Source organism: Mytilus galloprovincialis, chromosome 1, assembly GCF_965363235.1.
Source record: "Mytilus galloprovincialis chromosome 1, xbMytGall1.hap1.1, whole genome shotgun sequence".
NCBI lineage: Eukaryota > Metazoa > Mollusca > Bivalvia > Mytilida > Mytilidae > Mytilus > Mytilus galloprovincialis.
In genome coordinates, this window is record NC_134838.1 from 129,436,266 (window position 1) to 129,455,147 (window position 18,882).

Genomic DNA, 18,882 nt, shown 5'->3' on the forward strand with positions numbered 1-18,882 from the left:
AAACAATATAAAATTTTGCAAAAAAAACCCACACTACAGACAGAAGAAAATCTACATTCATTTAAAAAACTGAGTTATTAAAAAAGGCAATCTGCTATACTTACTGCCGACAACAGTTAATGATGTTGATGTACTCTGTCCTGTTCCCACACTGTTTGTGGCATAACAGGTGTAGCTAGCTTCATCACTTGATGCAGCATTGTTGATAGTCAGGGATGGAGTAGAAACCGTGGAACCAGAATATTTCCCGCCACTATTGGTAACGTCAATATCTGTTGTTATTCCACCGGCATTCTTCCTCCAGTAAACTTGGAAGTGAGAAGGATTCGAAACAACCGAACAACCAAGTGTGAGCGAACCAGCAATATTAACTTGGTAGCTTGGAAAGCTTACCCGTACTGTAGGGACCGCTAAAAAAGAAATGAGTACAACGATGTAAATCATAACCATGATTTCCATTTACAAACAAATACAAGTAAATATACAAAATCACACTTTCAAAATCAACATGAAGAAATCATTAATGTTTAATAATATCATTATCAATGTATGTTTATTTTTTTGTTTTTCTCTTTGATTTGTTCTAATTATGTTGTACCATGAACAGCGGCTTTGAGAAATTAATATTTTTATATAGGTTACTCTGTAAATTATAAAATTAACGGTACCAATTTTCTTGCACCAGATGCGCATTTCGACAATACATGTCTCTTTGGTGATGCTCGTGGCCAAAATATTTGAAATCCAAAGCTTATATAAAAGATGAAGAGCTATTATCCAAAAGGTCCAAAAGGTATATCATTATCATTATCATATTGACTTCAGTTTAAAAGAAAAAATGACTCAAAGTACAAGTTCTTACAAAGAAAAAGAAAACAATATGATCACATTATGACTCCAGATTAAAAGTAGAAACAGATTGCAAAACACATGGTGAAAATATATAATTATCTTACATCCTTGTACATCAAGTAATGCCTGTTGACTTGAACCAGTTCCTATATTATTGATGGCGAAACACTGGTAGTTTCCTGCGTCACTAATGTCAGCATTGAGTATAGTTAGAGATGGTGTTACAGTGGTAGATCCACCATATTTACTAGGATTGGATGAGGGTCCTATAATGGTACTCTGGCCATTAATATCACGGGTCCAATACACACTAGTAACAGCAGGGTTGGCGGTAACAGTACATCCTATTGTTATGGAATTACCCACTTGAACTTGGAAGTTAGATCCTCCAATTGTCACAGTTGGGACACCTGTTAAATATGAGAATGGTTGTGAATAACTTACTATAAGGAATCATGGATCTTAAATAAGAAATGCTAAATAGATTAACATATTCAATCTTTCTATTCTTAACAGTCATTTGACGTTGTTTTTTTAAAAATCATTTTGAAATTGATAAACTCATTCAAAATTGTTAATGGATAAATCAACTACTAGTAAAACATTTATAAATCAAGGAAAAACGAAATTTTAAGATATATGATTAAATCTATGATTAATGCATGTATAATAAACATACAGTAACTTATAGTTGTACATACCTCCAGTAATGTCTAGGAACGTATTTTGACTGTTTGATGTCCCAATATTGTTTGAAGCATAGCACACGTATGTTCCTTCGTCTGAACTCTGTGTGTTGATTATTGTCAATGATGGACTTGAGGTGGTACCTCCAGAATATCTACTGTTACCATTTATATCTACGTTAGTTTGAACACCATTGACCACTTTTCTCCAGAACACGTTAGTCTGGATAGGAGTTCCGGTAACAGTGCAAGGTATGGTTACCTGTTGACCAGTCAAAACGCTGTAGGATGATTGTGGAATAGTTACAGAAAGTAAGTCTGAAAAATATCAGTATTATTAATATACTTCCAATACTGTGAGGTATATATCTTTTTCAGAGATTACGAATAAAAAATAAATAGTTATAAATAGTCGGTATGCCTTCTTTTGTTGATGTGAATCGTTTACTTTTAAAACCTTTTAAGTGAAATATTAATGTTCTTCGGACATATTTCACTTTAAAGTCACACATAGTATTTTTGTCTTTTCAAAAAATAAATACTTATTAAAAACCCTAAATATCAAAGATTTTTCAGTTTTTGTGCAATTAATTACCAAGAAAATATAGCTCTTCCCCTCTATAGCCTCGTTATAACTTACTTCCTGTGACGCTGAGTGAGGTTGCACTACTACTTCCGGTTCCAATAGTGTTGGTAGCTGAGCATATATAGGTTCCGGCATCTGTAGATGCCAGATTAAATATGGTTAGAGACGGCGTGGTAGTTGTTGTTCCGCTATATTTTGCTGTATTGCTAAATGCTGCAATTATAATGGTTGATGCACCATTATTAAAAGTCCACGATACAGACTGGAGAGCGTCATTTGGCGAAGAAACTGTACATTGTAAAGTAACCGACTGTCCTGTGGTTCCCGAGTAGGTGGGCTGAGAAACTGTTACTACTGGTATGGACCCTGTAATAAATAGATAACATACAATACAAGTTGCTTTCTTTAAAAAAAGAAATGCAATCGTAAACCCAAATGCTTGTTTGGTATTAAATATTAGATAATTGTTTACTTAAGATGTATTGTTTTATATAAGTATTGTGGTATAAGAATTAAAAACTGACATTGATTGTTTACTTAATGAAATTACAATTCAATGTGGGTTGATATATTTTCGCTAAATCTGTGATCACACATTCACGATTTTTACTGCCGTCCTTGACAGGACCATTCCCAATTAAAATTTGTCAAAAGTCTGATCAAGATCCTGTGAATCGTGGAAGGAAATTCAAACTTTAATTAATTAATCACGACAACAATCAGATATTGTTCAGGAAGCGTCGATATTCAACCGTTTCCAAGAGAATTTTTTCACGATAATCCCGTTCTCAATCCGTTTTTAATCCGATTTGTATCTTTCGCAAAGTAAAATTCGACCGAATTGGTCACAACTGCATCCCGATTCTACCGAATGTAATCCGACAGAGATCAGACAGTGACCAGACAGTGAACCGACGCTGACAGAAGTTATCCGTTCGAAAACTGTCGACATACTCGGGATGATCAGGTACTGTCGGAACGGAATTCTATCACGATCCTCTCTATCTCATTGCAAACGTCTTTGTCTGGTCTCAGTCGTATTGTATTCTGTAATTGTCGGGACTCTGAGGTGGGTATCATTGGCGAATTTCGTATTAATAACAGAACTGTTCCGGAACGATTTCGGCAAATACGGTTTGAAATCGACTAGATCTGGATGCAATCTGGACTCAATCGGCAGAAAAACATCAATGAAAAATTTCTCCAGATCATTCCCGTTCCACAGGACACCGTCCAGAAAACACAGAACAATGTTAGAATTTTTATCCGATACAGCAGAATCTGCCACGACATAGTCACGCTTGTCATCCGGCTAGACAAAGTCGGCTGAGTTTCCCCGAATGTTACGGGACGCACCTAAATGTCGGGGTGCTTCGCCGAACTATCAAGACCATTCCCGACCCGTAGCCTATCTGTTACGAATTTAAACGACTGCGTTCAGACAATGATAGGACATTCCAGATAATTGAGGATAGTAATCCGACTTTTTCACTTTTCGTGTCTTATTGCTGTCTGATCTCAAACGGGAGCAATAATCGGCAATGTGTGATCCCCGCATTAAGGAATCATTGCCCACGACCAAGGAATATATTTGTGTCTTCTCTCTCCCGAAAGACAATATGCTGAGTCAACCACTGGATGTTCCATTTTAAGGTGCTGGTTTTTTATAAGAGTTATTTTTTAGGCTAAAGTTCAATTACAAATGTGAAGAAATGTAATTAATTGATGATTACTTGTGTTCAAGAAATGCAGTACGTGAACCTGTAAATAGCTGTGGTGTTTTTTTTTTATTATAAAATTTGATATGTTCATGGTTATTTGAACAATGGCTTGATATTGATCATTATTAATATCTTTACACCTGCTCTGCAAGATTTTTGTGATGCTTAGGGTAGTAAGCATTGGCAATTTTAAGTTGTGTGCTTTCTGCTCTTAAAAGTTTTAGATGGCAAAACGCTTTTGTTAAAAACAAAAACTTATTAAAAATTTTAACTCGCTTTGAAGATATTTTCTGAATGTTCCAAGTAAGAAGCATGTTGTTTGGTGGTTGCCTTTTTTTGGTGCAGTTCATATTTGCTTTTTGTTTCTGGTTTGAAGTTAGCAGTGACATGTATAGTATACATGTAACTGCTAACTTTGACTACACTGTGTCTAACACTTCATGGAGAGTTGTCTAATTGTTTTTCCTGCCATATTTAAAAAGATATTCCCTCTGACATTTGACTTATTCATTAGAATAATCTATATAATAATACATGTATATATTGAAATTGAACTGAAGTTGCCTTGTTAATTTTTCTATATTGACCCATCTTTTTCTCTCTTGCTGGATAGTTTTATACTGTTCATTTGGGGGTACTGTGTAGCCTACACTGATCAGTGAGATGGCTCAAAATCCCCTTGCACTATTTGACATTGTCGTACTTAATATATATTAAAACCGAAAATTCATCATCTGATCGTCTTCAAGAAATAATAATTATTTATTTTTATTTTTACGAACATTTTGAAGAGCCTTTAAAATTACAATAGGAACATATAGTTAGATAATCTGTTCCCTGACCATATATGATAGAAATTATTATTGGTTATCTCTGTCTACATCTATCATCACTCGGTGTCTATAAAAAAACATTTGATATCTTAACGTCGATCCTGTTAAGTCTGCTAAAATTGTATGCATGATTAATTTTAAGGTTATCAATCGTTATTAAAGCGGCACATTTAATTTGTTATGTCATTGCTTGTTTACATGAAATCTTATCTCATGAATTAACACAGCTGGTAACCAGGTTTCAACGTTTGACTCTAATTAAAATAATTATTACGGATATATGTATGGTAAATATTAGCAGCTTGCAATTGCATGCAAGGAAGTATTCAAATGCTCATTAACATAGCTTGTGTCATGATAAATTTTGCATCTCTATAGCAACTCATGATGCTAATGCTTATTCAACAGGTCAATTGATAAGCTATTGCGCATGTATATGAAAGGTGGCAATAGAACGGACAGATGTATTCCGAATAACATCCGGTGTTCCGAAAAACTACATATATCGTCCAATATATACTGCGTAAACCCCTGAGGGTTTACGCAATCAATAAAATAAAGGAAAGAAAAGCAAATATTCAGGCAGGTTTTTTTTTAAATATTGAAATTGAATTATTTTTTATTAATATATAATATACAATATTAATAATAAAGGGAGGAAATAAAAAAAAATAAGGTTCATTTCTTTTTATCACTAGTAGTATTAACGAACTTTTGGAGATCACAATAGGAAAAAATATTAGTTTCTTGTAATATAATATTTACATAATATAATTTTTTTATATGCATGTGTGTGTGTGTCTAATTTTCAGTATAGCAATTCATGAGAAAATATTTTTACATTGATTCCTGCAATTTCGTAATTGAGAGATAAATTAGACATACATTACTAAGTTAGAAATAAAGAATTACCTAGAACTGTTAATGTTATGGTATTGGAGTTAGCTGTGATTAATCCATTTGTTGCCTGACAGTAATATTGTCCCGCATCAGACAAAGCCACGTTTGATACAGTCAATGATGGGTTGATGGTATTGCCGTTGGAATATTTCGAAGAAGAAGCAATGTTAATCAATTGGTTGTTAAAGTACCACGTGATAGATGTCGCTGTTCCAGTAATTACACAGTTCATTACAACAAGGGTGCCAACATTCTGCTGATACTGTGTCTGAGGAGCACTCACTGATAAAGGAGCTGAAAATTTTAAAAAGACATTACAACAGTGTTCTTGAGCATTTACCGATTAAGGGTCTAGCATTTCCAACGTAGAATGTGTTATTGTTCCCCCATATCATCTTTTAAAGCTATATCGTATCGAGTGAACACAATATATATCAATTAACCATTTTATCACCCAGTGCTTGTATACATTTTGGAAAACATTATTTGACTTTTTCTTTTGTGCAAATAAATGCGTAATACACATTTCTATTCAAAATTCATTAATAGAACATTAAAAGTAACATTAAGAAGTTCTTGCAAAATACATCTAAGGTAATACTGTTTTCAGTTTTGAATAAGCTCTATGCTATGAAAAAAAATATACTGAAGAGTTTTTACTAAATAATAATAGCGAATAAACAGGTTCATACATAACACAGTTGTTTGCACGATATCTAACAATACAATTATGTAAACAAGCATACCAGTAACTGTTAACTGAAGACTGACTGTCTGGAGGTTATTACCACGTGTCTCTGAATGTTGTACATCACAGAAAAGTGTCTGACCATTGTTACTGACACTTGGTGCCCACGACAGTGAGGAGGTAACAGTATATGTGTTATCTGACTGCAGTACGGATGATTGTGTGATACCAGTATTAAACTGACTGCTACCTATCCTCATGGTCAGTGTTGGGGCGGGGTTTCCTCCCGTGCTGATGCACGTCCATACGTAGGTAGAACCAGGAGATAGACTTTGAGAGCCAGTCAATGTAGGTTGATTTGGTTCGGCTGTAAACAAATGGATTAATGGCATCATTTTATATTGGTATTTGCAATATTTAGGAAGTATTTCAAATGATCACAAATCGTCATTTTTATATTATGGATATGCACACAAAAGTAACTGCACCAAGTTCGTAAATATGTCTACCGAATATTTTCTTAAAAACGCTTTGTGATAATAAACACAGGTGAACAGTTTCAGCACTGCTTGTTGAGACAGAGTTCCAAGAAAGGCTTAAAAGAATGTTTGTTTTTATAATTTTGTCGTATATATCTTTGGCTTCATTTTAATATTTTTGTTCAATTTCTTTAGATATATGGTTTAATGTTCAGTGTGATATTTTAGTGAAAGCAAAAAACTGTCTGATGTCACGTGCTTTGGTTGATATTGGGTTAATCGTTTATTGGAACTACACAATAAATAGATTGAATAAAAGTCAATTATGGGATTAAAACAGACCAAAATGGAAAAGACCATGTACAAATATGCATTTGTTTAATTATATTATAAACAAATCTCGTACACAATTGAAGAAAGTAATACATACTGTAGACTTGGAAGAACCATGTTGTACTCAGTTTGTTCTGTAATACATTATTATCAACTTGACATTCAAACACAGCCAGATTGTGAGTTTTATCTGCGACAAAGTTATATGTGTTTGATGTGACACCATTGGTGGTGGTCTGGGTATCATCTACCAGTTGGCCATTTCGGTACCAATATACTGTAGGTACGGGATTACCCCCGGACGATGTACACGTCAACGCTACTGAATTACCCTCCACTATAAACGTCGGGCCAGTAATAACAGGATTCCCAGGAGCTACAAAATATACAATACATAAATATGTTATTTAATGATACGAGGGGGAATTCTCAAATTTCATATTTTCCCCAATTTCAGTCTCCAAAATTCGAAAACACTCTTGAGTAAATGTACTTTGTTTCTCTTTTCAACGTATTTAAATATAAGTTGTAGCAAAACTATGTAATCCTTGAAAGCTGTAGTAAGTTCATCTATTTCATCTGAATTCAAAATAAGATCATTAACTTGAATTGAATATAAAAATGGGAATATGGTATGATTGCCCATGAGATGACTCCAAATATCATGAAAGTATATTTCAAATATTCAATTATTGCTTGAATATAATTATGAATATTCAGAGATTTTTATCTTTTTTATCATTTGGTTTTGTTATGTAATTGTGGCGGAAATGTAAAGTCATAAGCATCAAACCAAATCCAATCATTTAATTGGTTTCGTTTAAATGAAATATTCAAACAATCATGCTATCACTTTTGTGTTTGGTTTGTGTCCCCCCCCCCAAAAAAAAACCCAAAAAAACCCAACAACAACAACAACAAAAAACACAGCTTGATTCTATGTGAAATGTTTTTTAAAACATACAAATTCACGTGCAAAGTAGTGACCATTAAACAAACATTAAACCCGATATTGTATTTTCAATTCATAGCCCATGTGGCCTTACAGCTGATACATATAAAGATAGAATGATCCGAAAAAGAGAGCAATAAGATAAGCTGTGTTCTAACACATGAAATAAAAAAAAAACAAGTATATTAAAGGATTTAAGAACAGTTTCAATTCTTGGTTTGATGTCAATTGACAAATGTTGCACAATAACTCACTAACACACGACATAATCAATAATATATTTATTAGTACAATATCTATGTATATGCTTATAGCAAAAACGTTAAAGAAGCAGCTAAAGCAAAGGAGAGTCAGGATAGCACAATACAGGCAAACCATCGGTAGCCTCTTATATGTTCTAATTATAAACCCCCATGTGACTGGTTAGTTCTGTCTATCTATTCCCTATGATCCCCTCTCTATCTTGGCTAAAAATTTTCCTGTCCACGGTATATCCTCGATATCCATTTCCCTTTACCTATCTTGGCTATATGTTGCACTTTCCACGGCATATTATGGGTGTTAATTCCCCTGTGCCTTTACCGATTTTGGTAATAAATTCCACTGTCCATGTATATATCCAGGCTGCCCATTCCCCTGTCCCTTTACCTATTTCGGCTATAAATTCCCCTGTCATGATATATCCTGGCTATTCATATCCTCTGTCCCTTTGCCTATCTATTGTTTAAATTCCCCTGTCCACGGTAAAGCCTAGCTATCCACCCCCTGTCCCTTTGCCTATCTTGGCTATAAATCCCCCTGTCCCTTTGCATATCTTGGCAATAAACCCCCCCTGTACAATGTACAAGGTATATCCTGGCTATCCCCCTGTCCCTTTGCATATCTTGGCTTTAAACTCCCCTGTACAAGGTATATCCTGGCTATCCCCCTGTCCCTTTGCACATCTTGGCTTTAAACTCCCCTGTACACGGTATATCCTGGCTATCCCCCTGTCCCTTTGCATATCTTGGCTTTAAACTCCCCTGTACAAGGTATATCCTGGCTATCCCCCCCGTCCCTTTGCATATATTGGCTATAAACTCCCCTGTCCCAGGTTTATCCTGGCTATCCCCTGTCCCTTTGCATATCTTGGCTATAAAGTTTCCTATATCTGGTTTATCATGCCTATCAGAGGATATATATATATATAGAATAGACCGGGGATGGATATACCCCTGTGACCGGTTAACGATCTATCCTGGCTCTTGGTGTATATGCAAACACAATACAAGCAAGTGAAAATATAGTTACCATTGTTTGCTAGATAAATAAACAGCATAAATAGAAACACAGAGTTGTAATAAAATTCTTATAAAGCCGGGTTATCGTTATTTATATATATAACATGGCGCACATAAAAATACACAGATGTAGAAAAAGAAAGAGAAAATGAAAAAAAAAAAATGTTCGAATCTGAAGCACAATTGTACTCATTAAAAAGCATCGTTATTTGCTAATTATTTTTTTTTCAATAAGCGCTCTGATTATAATATAATATTGTATACTCTGTAGATGATGTTTAAATCATTAAGACTGTATATCACTAAAATAGGGAAAAAGGAATGTTTCACATGTAAAGTCCGACTTGATGATTATATATATATATATATTCTTATAAGAATTTCGGTTGGTAGACAGATACAGATGTTTTCTATTTCCTGGCTTTTTATTTTTGATGAAAACTTACATTGAGCGAAAGATATAGTTGTTAGGGACAAAAGCACCAATATATGTAGAACACATCGATTACTGGTCTTCAGACGTATCATTTTGCTGACTTAATGGTGACGAGCACCTTGTTCCTTTTAATGTCCTCTGTTGAATGCTGAAAGAGAAAAATAACATGACATTATTTTTTTTTAAGGTAAACATTTCGTATATGTTTTTTTATTTAAAAATATTAAAATTATGCTATTTAGCTTGTCGTCATACGAAATGGGTGGTGGAAGGACTAAGTACTTAAAGTTGCTGTGCCAATTCTGGTACTCCTCGCTATTGTTTTAGGGGGAGGGGGTGATGTCAGCCATTTGTCTGTGTTTAATTTACTCTTTTATATAGCTTGTCGTGACAGTATAACTTTAGTTTTTATGTGTGTTTGTGTGGTTAATTAATTGTCTACAATATCATTTTTTACCCAGCATTTTATTTGTTCATATTTAGCCTTATATATTGTAATACATTTGACTGTATTTATGTTGGAATGTTTGTTTAAAGTGTGTGTAGGTGTAGATACAAAAATGTCACAGTTCATATAATCTTACTTATTTTATTAATCCGTTAATACAAAACTAATCCGTCGCTTATGTAATAAATTGGAAAAAAAAACTATTTGCATTGTGTAAACGAGAAGATTTAATTGACCCTCGATATTTATACTTTTTTAAGTCTCCAGAATTATAAGAATTCGGTGAAATAATCTTTAATTAGTTACAATTATTCATACAAGTTTAGTAGACTTAATTCGGTTACTATTTCATATAATTTTCATTTTGTTTAATGGTGTTCTTTTTTTAACTTATACCCCTTAATAATATACCGACTTCTCTACCTTCTCCAATTGTATTTAATAGAAGAATATAAATTCAATTGATCGCCAGTGTGAGTAAAGTCTTTAACACATACCTTTAACATTTAAAATAATATTTCCCCCGTAACTATGTATATAAATGAGTTGGTCAATGTGTTCAACAGTATGCCCCCAATAATTGAATGGCTGTATTGCTAATAGAATAAATATTGAACTTATTCAACTGGAAAGTCAATATGATTCAATACTGTCCTTGAAAACTTAACGGTTACAGTTTAATATACCATGGCTTATATTTCACCCACGGTGTGTGACTTTCACTTATGTAATTAGTTTTCTTTGATCACTTTGTAATTGCATATATTTCAATAAAATTTCTTTGACATACTTTGCACCGCTAATGTAATCTTATTTATTGTGTTTAAGTTTTTTTGTTATGTTCGTTGAATAGCACATGAGATTTGATTAAATACATTGCATGCTAAGTTATGGAATATTTGCCACTGGACGTTAAAACCCAACTACGAAACGATCATATGAAAGGCGTAGTTACAACACAATTACCTCAGCAGTTAAAAACTTATATTTTTCACAAAATGAGCAGCCTTTTAAAACATTGAAACGTTAATTGATAAGAAGAAATAAAAAGAGATAATAAGGTATACGTCAATTAAACTTTAATCCCTTTAAAGGGAACTTTAAAAACTTTAAAAAAAACTTTAAAAAAGAAAAATTGTGTCTGTATTTAATTCAATGCAACAGTTATTGACATAAAAAAGAAAGAAAGTGAGTATTCTCTCCCGCCAGAAAATATGCTTGTAAGGCTAAATTGAGTTAAGAGAGCAGCACTTAATATAATCAGGTGGACATTTGTCTGATCAGCAAGCTTACCACTTCTTTTTATTCTTATATTTGTGTTCATATTTAAATAAAAGGATCTAGTATGAAAACCATTCAGACAGCAACATCACCAGACCAAATGACACACAAGTTAGCAACTATAGGTCACTGAACGGCCTTAAACAATAAGCAAAACTCATACCGCATCTAGTCAGGTATAAGACCCGAAACGACAAATATCAAACAATTCAAAACCAGGAAACTAATGGTCTTGTGTATGTACAAAATATGTAAGATAATAATATTCCTTACTGAATCTTAAAAAAAGGCATCAGCTTCGTTAATGTGGATTTTCATGATGCACTACTGATTATCGAAATACGGTGTAAAAGCAATGATATAGAAATCTGAAAACAATGAGAAAGGAAGCGAAAAACACTATTGAGTTCATTGATGTATCTTTTCAAATACACGTGTTTAGATACATTAAAAAAGCACTTATTTATATGAAATGTGTACACTTACCTTTAGTGATTTCTATTTCCGAGTAATAATGTCGTGTTGCTATGGCAATTGATTAAACAAATATCTGACCACTGTTACTTGTAGTATTTTACAATTAACACCATTGTGTCATCAAAATCAATACTATACTTAGCGTTAGACATAAATACAAATCTTCCAATGGACAATACCTAAAATCTCTATTTGTACTCTGCTTGTCACATGTACTTCTATAAACTGAGTGTCCACGCACCTGTTAGAGATTATATAATGGTGAAGGATACGTTTCACTAATAGACAATAAAATGACCCCCTAATGACATTCTTAATCAAGGGGTAAATTTATGAAAACGACTTCACTATAATTAAATCTACCTGTAAATTTTGATTGGTAATTTGAATTTGTACTAATTAGTTGTATGTGTAACTGTAGCATGTAAAAACCTGCCATGACAATCTAATCGATGGTTATTGTCAAATCACAAAAGTTAAGAATAAGACCGATGTTACAAAACAAATAAAGAAAAACCACAACATTATGAATTTTAATTGATTATTTATATAACTCTTTTCTATTTTTCAGTGTAGAATTTGGATAATTATTGCTACAGGAACCCAACAAGAGATTATGTAATGTTTTGGTACAATCCAAATCATTATGATTTTATCACGAGAAACAGACATCAGAATAAAAGGATCATGTCAACTTCCCCAACAAAACAGAAGGAATTGTTCATAAATGCAACGAGTTTTATCTTTTTATATTAATTTTGTTTCACTGTTTCTGTTTAATTTAAGATAGTTTGCAAATATTTCTAAGTTACTGTCAAAATAACAGATGTTAAAATATAAATACAGTGTCAGCAATATTTTGTAAATATCATAGAATAGATAGCAGAACATTTGTCAAGTGTGACTAGCTTTTTATTACATTTTAAGTTGATGTCTCTTCATTTAAAAGTATTTACATAAAATGTATGTAATATTTATTTTTTCATACAACACTGTTACAAATTATTTGCCGATTATAATGACAATGATACATGTACATGTATGTATAAGTTTGAACATGTCCAGAATAGTATAAGTTAATTCTATTAAATGTTCTATGGAAAAAGGGTCATTGTTGTTTTCGGTGTCATCCCAACCATTTAAACACTTTACATTTTTGTACCACTTTAATACATAATATAAATAAGGCTTTTAAATTTTCTATTCAATTATTTTGTGTGGGTACACAAAACTGTAGTAATTCCAAAAACCAGTCTTGGGACATGTAGGTTGTGTGTGTTTAAAACCCTACTTATTATTAAAAGCATGGTTACACACAATTATTATCATATAAAAAAATATCTTTTTGATTAAAATAAAAAGCTCAAAAGATTTAAGTTGCATTAAAAATAATATTTTGCAATGTACTTATTGTTTCATAATTTTCACATACCCAGCTACGTGAGAGAAAAAAAAAGGGGGGGGGGAATACATATATACATAAAAATCAACCCTGAATCGGAATACCACAATGATATGAATTTGAATAGCAATACTTTTCATGAAAATTAGTATTTTATAGATTTTGCTGTTGTTCAAACAGTGATATTTATTTTCAAGTAGATAGGTCCAGTGAGTAGTGATTTTAAGAATCTAAAGTCACATTAAGATTACGTTGGAATATTGTATGCCAAAAGAGAAAGAAGATAAAACAAATGGTCGAATATCAAAGTAATTAGAAAAAAATCCAATTCTAAGCTGTCTAGGGAAAATTTCTAAGGCACTATTATTAAAGCATATGATATCAGAAGCTTTTTTCCCAGAAAGGTCGTTTTAATATTAAATCAGTGCTGATGCGTAAGTATGCACGTCGTTTTCGAAACGAGACCATATCAATTGTATTCGTACAATGCAAAGACACATGTTTCTTAGAATCTTATTGTAGAAATCTAGCGATATAAAATGTCCGCCATGCTTTCGTTACGGTCCGATAGCTTTTTGAATGAGAAAGTATCCAATAGCAATACTGAAACATTTTTTTAGTTGTATTTTTTATTTTCTTAATATTCCCCTACAGTATTTAAATTCCTGTCCACGACCTCTGCTAACAATAATATCATCTTCTGTATGTAAAAAAGATATTATGTTACACTTTCATAAGATTCTGCAATCGATACAGTAATTAGACCAAACATATAGTGCAAATATTAGAAAACCTGTTTTACAAACCTTAGTTTAATAGACACTTAAATCCGTATCGAAAATAAATAAGTAAATTTTGACGATGTTTCACATTATATAATCACAAATACTGCATATCTGGGATAAAAAAAATTACATCCATTGGCCGTGACGGTATTTTCAAAGACTTGCTTCCAATCAAACGAAATTTAAATGCTCAACCGTCGTTACTATAGCGTGAACACAAGGCCAATCACCCACTAAAATTAAAGTATTTATTTATACTATGTAAACACACAATGCAAATTGTTAAATACATTTTCATTTCATCACAATTATTGACCCTTTTACATACATAAAAAAGAATTGAATGAAGAAATTATTAGTTATTTATACAATTTATGAACGTATTTTGAACAATCACACATCATCGTATATAATGTCCCGTCCGTATGATTGAAATACATTTTTTTTATATATATCGTTTTGAAAATTCAATTGAAAAATGTTGCTTTTAAAAGTTTTTAGAGCACTGTCTTGATGGCGAATGGCTCCTATTTCGTTTGTTTCTCAACATTTGCTGAAAACGTTAAACATCAAAAAGCGGGCTGGGCTTGACATGAAGATGTACACATCAGTTTTGAATTTCCTCTTTGAGATATATTTTAGTAAATGAGAATTCTCCAAAAGTCTGAGTTGACCGGAACAGTACGAATAGTGTTGTGCCTTGTCTTTAGACGTGCATATTGTGTTTCATATATAGACTGTAGACGAATAGATATTTTAACCCCTCAACAACGAAATTTGTTTAACATGCACACGCAATCATAGGTTTGAACGTTGTTTTTCAATTTAGACCTGTATATATTGAGCTTCATATATAGCTGTGTATTGGCTTCAAATGTATAGGTGCCTGTTGCGCTTTATATGTAGACGTGCCTAATTTTATTCTTGTGTATACGTGTATATTGTGCTTCAATTATATGTAGATATGCATCTTGTGTTATGTAGACGTACATGTTGTGCTTCATATGTATATTTACATTAAGTTTTTCACATGAAGACGTGCAGATCGTTCTCTAGATGTAAACGTGTATATTGGCGGCCTCATATGTAGACGTGCATCTTTTGCTTATTATGTAGAATTGCAAAGTGTGCTTTATGTATATTATTTGTGTGCTTCATAATATAGACGTGCATCTTGTGATTATGCAGACGTGTACATTGTGCTTTATAAATATTATTTTTGCGAACGCAAAATTCCTTAAGTATGAGCAGGAGTGGAACACAGTTTGTAAATTTGTTTTGATATGTAGATGTGCATACATTTTTAAAAATGATGTCTGTGAAAATATTTAAAATAAAAATGGTTGGTATTGTTTTCAGACACCGCGGTTTATGATTTGATTTGTATGAATATTGACTTAGAATTAAGTAACTTATTTTTTTATAAAAGTCTGGAAGACATACTAAAAAGATTTGATTTTTAGGCAGTAAAGCTGCCTTATGCGAGCACCCTGGATTTGTGTGCTACCCAATAAATGCTGAAATACGTGCCATTGTTATTATCTAGCTGGATATTATGTTATTTATAACTTATTGGACATTTTTTTCATACTTTTCCTTCTGGATTACAAAAAATATGACCAAAAAAACCTTAAATGATCGTCGATTTTCCCTTAAGTTTTGAAGTTGCACATAGGAAGTAGAGCACATTAAGAATCCTTATGTATTTTATTATTCCCTGAGCTTTTGGCTAAGATGTCAAAGAACAAATGTATGAAATATTTAATCGCCGAAAATCTCTAAAGACAAGTAGTTTAGATTTCCCAAATTGCAAAAGTCGTAGGAATATTGTTTGTCATCAATACGTAGTCAACTACGTCAGTGTTCTATTAAAATAAGTTCGACTGATCACGCTGTTGGCGGCAATTTTGAATTAGAATACGAAATTTCGTATCTTTTCAATTAAGACGCAGGGGTTCAAATTAGCGGTGGTCCGAGGTTTGCGACCTTCCATTTTTGCAGTCGGACTTTCTACTTGGTTACTAGCTACGCCCAACATTCCCGACGGACCTTGAAAGAAAATAAAAAAATAACTTTCCAAACATTTTTACCAAAGTTTTCTAATAAACGATCTCAAACTTATTTTCATCATTACTATCCATGACAGCGATGTTCAATTTGTTCAACCGCTAGATTTATACAGAAAATCGCCGACAAATAATGTGTAAATCCGAGTAAACTCGTATCTCACTCCATCTGTCAAAACAACAGTGAAAATAAAATGGCTCCAGACAAGTAACAAAATACATCTATGCATGGTAAATAAATATAAACACTAGAATTGAAAACCAAAAGATATATGTAAAAGAAAGAAAAAGCAGAAAACATTTTGTACACAAATTTTAATGTCAAAATCCAATACAATGTGACAGCTGGGAACAGTAAGTTTATCTAACAATATATATGTTCCTGGTAACAGTATAAATTTTCTTTATTAGTGATAAATGTTGGTAATGCATGTTAGATGCTTTTAAAGTTAAACATATTACTGCAATTTCAAGGGGTATTTTTTTCTTCTCAATTTTGATGGGCCAGGGCCAGTTAAAATAGCTGGAAGTTTCTTATATAAAAAAAGATGTGGTATGATTGCCAATCAGAATGAGACAACTGTCCACAAGAGACCAAAATGACACAGACATTAACAACTATAGGTCATCGTACTGCCTTCAACAATGAGCAAAGCCCATACCATTACCACATGGTCCAGCTATAAAAGGCCCCGATATAAAGACAATGTGAAACAATTCAAACGAGAAAACTAATAGCCTTATTTATATAAAAAAAAAATAACTATGAAACAAATATGTTACACATAAACAAACGACAACCACTGAATTACAGGCTCCTGACTTGGGACAGGCACACATGGTGCAACTATATATATGATACCTGAATGTAAACAAATCTTATTATATATAGGTGGAGTCCATTGGGCCACTCTACCTCCTCCTGTTTGATAACTTTGAAACGGATGAGAGCCCCACCCCTCGACCATATACATTCATGTATGAGACTAAATAAATAATCAAATGAAATATAGGGGAAGTCCCCAGGGTCACCCCACCCCCTCATGTTTTAGAACTTGGAAACAGTCGAGATCCCCACCCCTATACCATATTTATTCATGTATGGGACAACATATAATTAATCAAATCAAATATTGGGGGAGTCCCTGGGGATCACCCCATCCCTCCTGTTTGATAACTTGGTAACGGTCGAGATCCCTATCCCTAAACCATATATTTTCATGTAGTGGACAATATAACAAATCAATTGAAATATGTAGAGGGAGTCCCTGGGGATCACCCCACCCCTCGTCCCCTCCTATTTGGGAACTTGGAAACGGTCGAGATCCCCACCCCTAAACCATATATATTTATGTATGGGACAATATAACAAATCAAATGAAATATGTAGAGGGAGTCCCTGGGGATCACCCCACCCCTCCTATTTGAGAACTTGGAAACGGTCGAGATCCCCACCCCTAAACCATATATATTTATATATGGGACAATATAACAAATCATATGAAATATAGGTGGAGTTCGTGGGGCCACTCTCCCCTTCCGGTTAGAGAATTTGGAAACAGTTTAGATCACCAATCTTAAACCATATATATTCTTGTATGGGACAATATTACAAATCTAAAGAATAATGTGGGGGTCCCTAGGGTCACTGTTCATCCTCCTGTTTGAGAACTTGGAATCGGTCGAGATCCCCACCCCTAAACCATATATATTTATGTATGGGACAATATAACAAATCAAATGAAATATGTAGAGGGAGTCCCTGGGGATCACCCCACCCCTCCTATTTGAGAACTTGGAAACGGTCGAGATACTCAACCCTAAACCATATTTATTCATGTATGGGACAATATAACTATTCAAATGAAATATAGGGGGTTCCCTGGGGGTCACCCATCCCTCCTGTTTGAGAACTTGGTAACGGTCAAGATCCCCACCCCTAAACCATATATATTCATGTATGGGACAATAAAACAAATCATATGAAATATAGATGGAGTTCGTGTTGCCACTCTACCCCTTCCTGTTTGGGAATTTATAATGGTCGAAATCCACAATCTTAAACCATATATATTTATGTATGGGATAATATTACAAATCAAGTAAATTATAAGGGGTCCCTATGGTCACTGTACACCCTCCTGTTTGAGAACTTGGAAAAATTCGAGATCCTCACCCCTTAACAAATATATACTCATGTATGGGACTATATAACAAATCAAATGAAATATAGCGGAAGTCCCTGTGGTCACCATACCCCTCCTGTTTAAGAACTTGGAAACAGTTGGGATCCCCACCTCTAAATAAAATGAAATATAGGGAGAGTCCCTGCAGTCATCCCACCTTTAAATTAAACCCATATATATTCATGTATGAGAACTGATCAAATGAAATATAGGGAGAGTCCTTAGGGTCACCCTAACCACTCCTGTTTGATAACTTAGTGTACTGTTGAACACAAACTCAGATTTCTTTCCAGCGAAGTAAGTCTATTCATACTTTTACAAGCTCGTACTAAAGTAAATTTGAAAAAATCTTTAACAAACAAATTGAAGCAACAATATTTGTCTTATTATATAAACTTCTGCCAAGTTTGCCTCTGCTTTTTTTTTACTTAACTGCCTACAGCGCCTTTGGTGCTTTGATTTTACGTAGCATGCATAGCAATACATAAAAT

The 18,882-nt window shown here is 33.4% G+C and overlaps 1 protein-coding gene across 3 annotated transcripts in view; it reads right to left on the reverse strand.

The window, feature by feature from the left end:
* The window catches only part of LOC143059081 (hemicentin-2-like), a 35,154-nt gene extending 20,853 nt beyond the window's left edge, over positions 1-14,301 (reverse strand). For 2 of the 3 annotated variants that reach the window (XM_076232575.1, XM_076232556.1), the window contains exons 1-9: positions 14,161-14,301; positions 9,757-9,894; positions 7,176-7,454; positions 6,325-6,633; positions 5,591-5,872; positions 2,179-2,490; positions 1,554-1,856; positions 957-1,262; positions 105-410 (exon numbers count right to left, since the gene is read on the reverse strand). In XM_076232575.1, the coding sequence (XP_076088690.1) occupies positions 105-410; positions 957-1,262; positions 1,554-1,856; positions 2,179-2,490; positions 5,591-5,872; positions 6,325-6,633; positions 7,176-7,454; positions 9,757-9,838 (2,179 nt within the window). In that variant the 5' untranslated portion in view covers positions 9,839-9,894; positions 14,161-14,301. Of the gene's footprint in view, positions 1-104; positions 411-956; positions 1,263-1,553; positions 1,857-2,178; positions 2,491-5,590; positions 5,873-6,324; positions 6,634-7,175; positions 7,455-9,756; positions 9,895-11,961; positions 12,090-14,160 lie in introns of those variants that run through there. The other variant, XM_076232567.1, reaches the window with a different exon arrangement.
* Positions 14,302-18,882: the final 4,581 nt, after the last annotated feature.